The sequence below is a fragment of the Vitis vinifera genome, chromosome 5 (assembly GCF_030704535.1).
Source record: "Vitis vinifera cultivar Pinot Noir 40024 chromosome 5, ASM3070453v1".
Lineage (NCBI taxonomy): Eukaryota > Viridiplantae > Streptophyta > Magnoliopsida > Vitales > Vitaceae > Vitis > Vitis vinifera.
Window position 1 is genome coordinate 1,153,458 of NC_081809.1, and position 6,543 is coordinate 1,160,000.

At 31.3% G+C, this 6,543-nt stretch overlaps 1 protein-coding gene across 1 annotated transcript; it reads right to left on the reverse strand.

The window, feature by feature from the left end:
- Positions 1-571: 571 nt before the first annotated feature.
- LOC104879205 (LEAF RUST 10 DISEASE-RESISTANCE LOCUS RECEPTOR-LIKE PROTEIN KINASE-like 1.2) lies at positions 572-1,837 on the reverse strand. Its single transcript, XM_059736648.1, has 2 exons — positions 1,090-1,837; positions 572-672 (listed from the first exon to the last, which is right to left on the reverse strand). Exons 1-2 carry the CDS (start codon positions 1,835-1,837, stop codon positions 572-574), a joined length of 849 nt encoding a protein of 282 aa, XP_059592631.1.
- Between the last annotated feature and the right edge of the window lie 4,706 nt (positions 1,838-6,543).

Consider the following 6,543-nt stretch of genomic DNA (forward strand, 5'->3'; position numbering starts at 1 on the left):
TAAATTATTTGATTATAACTATAAGATATACAAGCAAGATTTCTACTGTAATAATAATTGTTTGTAGGAAACAATTTTTTTTTCATAATGAGAAATTAATCAGATATAATTTTCAAGCTTCGAAAAATAAAAAAAAAAATACAAAAGAGAGAAAAAAGAAAGAGTAAATAAAAATAAAGAAATTAAATTTAATAAAATATTTTTATATATTTCTTTAATCTCATTTTACTTATTTATCTCTATTGTAGCAAGATTAAATAATTTAAAAATATATAAATTTTAAATTAATTTTAATTATATTTTATTTTCTCTTATATTTTCTACTACATACAAAAACCATTTTCTTTAATATTTTCCCGGAACCAAAAATAGTCTTAATATTTGCAATCAACAAAGAAAAACACTTTATATCTAATAGTGTGATAAAAATAAAATCATTTCCTTGGAATTTATGAACATATTTCACAAACTTTTATCAAATTACAAAGTGACTTAATCAGAAATTACTAAATTAGACATGGTTCAAGTCTATGGCCCTTCATCAAATTACATGTCAATTGAGAAGATTGTTCTATTTGACAGGACCAACTGGTTTGTATAAGCCAATTTTCCTTCTCTGGATGAAATAAAAAAATGTTGCTGCCACCATTAAACCTCCAAACACCACTGTGCCTGCAAGAGAAATGCATAAACAATTGTTGCCATAAAATACATTAAGTAATTGTCTCCAGCACAGTATGCTATAAAAAAAATGGCTTAGCAAAATACTCACCAATGGCAGCGAAATTTGGCTGGAGAATATTGATTGGAACCACACCTGTGAATTTGCACATCCAACACGATTACTTTAAGGTGGGGAAAGTAAAATAATTTCACAATAATTTTTTATTTAATAAATATTAATCGTTTTTTTATCACATCCAATAAAAAAATATTACAAAAGTAAAAATAATAATAAAAAATATAAAAGAAAATTGAGCAGTGAAAGTGTCAAGTGGCTGCGAGTATTACACTGCGAGAAAATAAGTATAGGTCTAGCTTCAGATATGAAAAGGAGGGATCTGGAATAAGGCGATCTATATTCCATACCGTTATTGTGACAGTTAGATGAACGGCGGCCACCGGAGCAAAAGCAGAAGAAATTCCGGTGAAGATCGCCACCGCCATATCCACAGAATCCGCCACTGTCTTCACACGAACGACAACCACCGTCGGACCTCCACGTTAGCTCGAACCCTTCTCGTATGCCTCTACCAAAATCATCAACCAAATCTCCACCAACCGACTTCTCAATCACCGGCACAGTCGCAGTCGTTTCACAGTACCCACTCCAGTCGAACTCCGGCACTGCTCCCACAATAAACACATAAGAGCGCTTCGTCCCATGCCGAAGACACTCCATAGACGGCAGTGAAGGTGGATAAAGCGTGCAGTTATAGAAGAAACGCAGCATGTTATTACGTGCAGTGTAGCTGAAAGCGGAAGAGTTGTCCAATGTAACACCATGAGGTGCCCGGGGACAACTCCCATTGTTTATGTCGACGTAGCGGAGGGTAAGCGTATTTTCAGAGTAATTGATCTTCATGATGCTGTAGGCATCGCCGGAGAGGCGGAGAACAGGGCCACTGCCATCGCCACCGCAGGAGATCCCGAAGCCCGGGTATCCACAGTACCCCGACGGTTGATCTTGGTGCCAAAATGGGTAGCGGAAGACGCCGCCGCCGCAACTGAAATAAGGACGTGCAGTGATAGGTGGTTTAATGGAATGGCCATTGAATCCATTGATGGAGGTGTGAAGAAGGGTGATGTAGAGAAAGAGATGAAAGAGAGAGGCCATGACTGAGGATGCCGATTTTTTAGGGTTTATATTCTTCGTTAGTGAACGTTATATTATTTATTTGATTATATATATATATATTTTTTTTGGTGTGTTAATTAATGTACCCGACAGTCCAAAAACAACAGAAGTCAACGAAGTAAGTAGGAAGATGATTGAGATGGGAGCATATTTGGAATAAATCATTTCTTAATAAGCAGTTGTTATGGATTGAAATTATGAAATAAACTTTTTCAACACCTGTCTCCCGATCCCAATATGTCACTGAGTGGCAGCTCACCAACTTGGTTCCAATTGAAAATCAACTTAATTAATATAATCTTGGTTTAATAATAGGTGGCAAGCAAGTTAGTTAGGTTGGATTGAGATTCAACCCGATGTTTAACTTAACCTTAATTTAGCTAGACTCGAGTTAAAGGAGTTATAGAGAAGAGTCTTGGGCTTTGTTTGGACTTTTCAAATTTTAATTTTTTTTTTATTTTTTTACCAAAATTTAATACATCAAATTTCAGGTAGTAATGAAAAAAATAATTATTTTCATGAAGAATAAAATTATATACACCATAATTAATTTGACACTAATGTTTTTAAGATTATTTGAAAACATGTACACTAAAATATGAATTTTTTAAGTGTCATTTTTTTAAAAATTTCAAATTTTATTCCCTTATTTGTTTATATGATTAATTTATTAAATTAAAAAATTAAGATAAATTTAATATTAGTTCTTCATTTTTAATTTGGGATTTATTTGAAATTTATTCTTAAAAATACTTTTTGGGTTATAAAATTAAAACAAAGTAGGGTATTTTTAGTTGTAGTATTGTGGACCCCGTATTTTGGCTCAATGCGTTTACCACTCGATGGCGAGCTCGATTTTTATTTATTAAAATAATGACTTGGAGTCGCCACTTATTTTTGTTTTATTTTTAAAAGGGTTATTTTTGTTTTATTTTTAAAAGGGTAAACAAAATAAGAAAGAAAAACTCTAAGTGTGACTCCTTATTTGGAAAAGGTGGTCTACGAAAAATCGGATCGGGTTCGGGGGTCAGGTTACTTATCGGGAAGGTACGGTGAGGACCGTAACACCCTTCTAAGTCCCTAAAATCGGATTTCTACTAATAAAATGAAACAATCATGGCAATTGATGAGGGAATCAATGAATACTCAGAATGATCGTGCACATGTGAGAATCTAAACATGCATACAAAAAATGACCCGAGTAGATGTGGATGCGTACCTGGGCAGTGATCCATAAAGCGCTATCAAGAAGTGAGGTTAGTGCACAATTAAGGAATAGTTTCAAGCATGTCATAGAGCAGAATAAAATCAATCATGCATGACAATTAAATCAAACAAACAATCAATCAATCATAAGGAAATCACATATGTTGGGCCCCCACCAAAGCCCGATTTATATTGCATGAATTAATCCCATAAATTCCATTATTCGGAATTACGAAAAATTTGTTCCTGCTTATTAAAGTCGAGAGGAGCAGAAGATTGTTTGAAAGCCAAAGCGGAATTAAAACTATTCAGGAGAAAATTAGATTTTTGAAATTTAATTGAAAAATTGGAATCTCGAAGATCACTAAAAAATTGGAGTTTTAGAGTTTATTTGGAGATTAGACTTTTAGAGATTGAATGTGAGAATGAGAATTTTTAGAAACTGAATTTGAAAGAGGTTGGAATTTTGAAAATGATTTGAGGGTTCGGGATTTTAAAGAAAGATTAAGTAGCGAAAATTGAGACTTTGGGAGTTGAATTTTGAAAGAGATCATAATCGTAAGTTATTTGAGAAGTAGAAATTATGAAAGTTGATTTATGGAAATTGGAAATCTCGAAAATCATTTGAAGGCGGACTTTTTAGAAATGAACAAATAAAATGATAATAAAAATAATGATGATAACAAATGAGTAACTATGTAAATACGGTAATCAAAACATTAGGAACTGAAAATTAAGTTTGGAGATAAGACACTTGGAATTTTAGATAGTTAAATTTAGAAATCGGAATTTTGAAGAATTAAACTTTAATGATTGAGATTTTTAAGAGAAATAAATGGGTAAATATGGAATAATGTTATTAATTAATCAAAACGATATTTGGACGGATGAATAGTGAGTAGTGGCGTTTGTGAGATTAAAAATTAAATTGGAAAATCAGATTTTGACGAAAGTGATATTTGAACGGATGAAAGTAAATAGTGGGATTTTGAAAATTAAGTTTAAAAGTCGGATCTTTGAATAATTGGACTCTAATTATTGGAATTTTTAGAAGAAATAAATAAGTAAATGTGGAATTTATAACAATGATAACAAAGATGATATTTGAATGAATAAAAGTGAATGGTGGAATTTTTGAGTCTCAAGGTTAAATTTGGAAATCCGGTTTTGAAGAATGAATTTTAATGATTGAAATAAATAAATAAATAAATATGGAATAATGATACTAATTAGCAAAAATAATGTTTAAATGAATAAAAAAAAGAATAGTGGAATTTTTCTAATTGAGAATTTGAATTAGGGCGTTGGATTTTTAAAGGATATAACTTTGAATAAATAAGTAGGTATGAGATTGTAATACTAATTAACGAGAATAATATTTAGGCGAATAAAGATGAATAGTAGAATATTTGGGATTGAAGTTTTAATTCAGAAATTGGATTTTTGAAGAATTGGAATTTATATAAATAAATAGGTATGGAATAAGAATCCTAATTAACAAAAATAACATTTAGACGAATACTGGAATTTTTGGAATTGAAAATTGAATTAAGACACGGGGTTTTCGGAAGATTGGACTTTGAATAGATATGGAATAATGATTTTAATTGATGAGGATAAAATTTAGACGAATTGTAGAATTTTTAGGATTGAAAAATTGAATTAAGACAAGAGATTTTTTAGGAACTAGATTTTAAATAAATAGATGAATATGAGATAATAATCCTGATTGATAAAAATAAGATTTAAACGAATTACTGAAAAACTAAATTAAGATAGAGGATTTTTGAAGGATTTGACTTTGAATAACTAAATAAACATGGGATAATAATTCTAATTGATGAAAATAAAATTTAAACAAATATTTGAAGAATTAAATTAAAACATAGGATTCTTGAAAGATTAGACTAGATGGATAGATGAATATAAGATAATAATTCCAATTGATGAACATAAGTTTTAAACAAATATTTGAAGAATTAAATTAAGGCATGGGATTTTCTTGATGGATTAGACTTCGAATAACTAATAAATGCGGGATGATGATTCGATTTATGAAAATAAGATTTAAACGAATTATTGAAAAATTAAGTTAAGGCGTGGGATTTTCGAAGGATTAGACTTTAAATAAATAGGTAAATAGGGGAGGATGATTCTATTGAAAATAAGATTTACACAAATTGTGGAATTTTTAGAATTGAAAAATTAAGTTAATGAGTTGGATTTTCGAGAGATTAGACTTTAAATAAGTAAATGAATATAGAATACTAATTCAAATTAAAGAAAGTAACGTTTAGACAAACAGTAGAATTTTAGGATTGAAAATTAAATTATGACATTGGATCTTTTAAAAAGATTGGATTTTGGATAAATAAACTAACATAGGATGATAATACTAATTAACGAAAATAATCATTTAAAATGGAATGAAAAGAATAGTGGAATTTTTAGGGGTTTGAAAATTAACTTAGGACATCGGATTTCTGAAGGGTTGGATTTTAAATTAGTAAATAAATATGGGATACTAACTCTAATGGATGATAATAAGATTTGAACTAATTATTGAAGAATTAAAATAAGACACTTGATTTCTTTGAAAGCTTTAGACTTTAAATAGCTAGATAATATGTGATAATAATTCTTGATTGATGAAAATGAGATTTAAACGGATTATTGAAATATTAGATTAAGATGTGGGGTTTTTGATGGATTAGAATTTAACTTTGATGAGTGAGATTTTAAAAGATGATAAATAGATACGTACGAAATAATAATAATAGTTGACAATCATAATGTTTAAACTAGTGAAATTGAATAGTGTAAATTTCAAGATAAAAATATAATTAACAATAATAATTTATCTTTTAATTGTCTTTAAGTTGAGCTAACTAAATTGGTGAAGATAAAATAAGATAAAAACAAGAATAAATAATAATAATAATAATAATAAAAACATGAATAAGTTAATAATTTACTAAGGTTAGAGATTTAAAAACTTGTTTAGACATAATGTAGCCAAATGGGCTAATCCAACATGGACTTGGGCCATGGAGATGGCTAGCATAGATAGCAAAGGGGCCTTTCATCAGCAACTGCGGGCCTGGGCTCCAACTCAAACCCAAACCTATCACCAATATGGGCAAGCCCAAGGCACCAACTCAAGGTGGACTTGGGCCAGGAAGATGGCTGGCATGAGGCTCCTCACCCTCACAAACGGGCCTGGGCTCCAACCCAGGCCCACACCCATCATCAATGGGCGAGCCCAAGGTGGAAGAAGAAGAGAGGTTGCCGGCGTGGAAAGAATCGCCTGGTGTGGCACCGGCATCGTCACTGAATGTCGCGCCTGCGCCCGCGCCAACGTCTGCTTGCACCTGAGGCCGCGATTGTGGGTGTTCTCCGGTATAAAAACTCCGACAGAATGGAGAACTATGGTATTCACCATGGCAGGGCATCGAGAACATGGGAAAACAGCAAACATA

What these genes read in the sequence shown, in the direction of transcription:
- LOC104879205 (XM_059736648.1), bottom strand. Translation starts at nt 1,837, where the DNA reads ATGGCCTCTCTCTTTCATCTCTTTCTCTACATCACCCTTCTTCACACC. An exon ending in ATCTAACTGTCACAATAACG is followed by an intron (nt 673 to 1,089) that starts GTATGGAATATA and finishes TTTCTCTTGCAG; the next exon opens with GCACAGTGGTGTTTGGAGGT.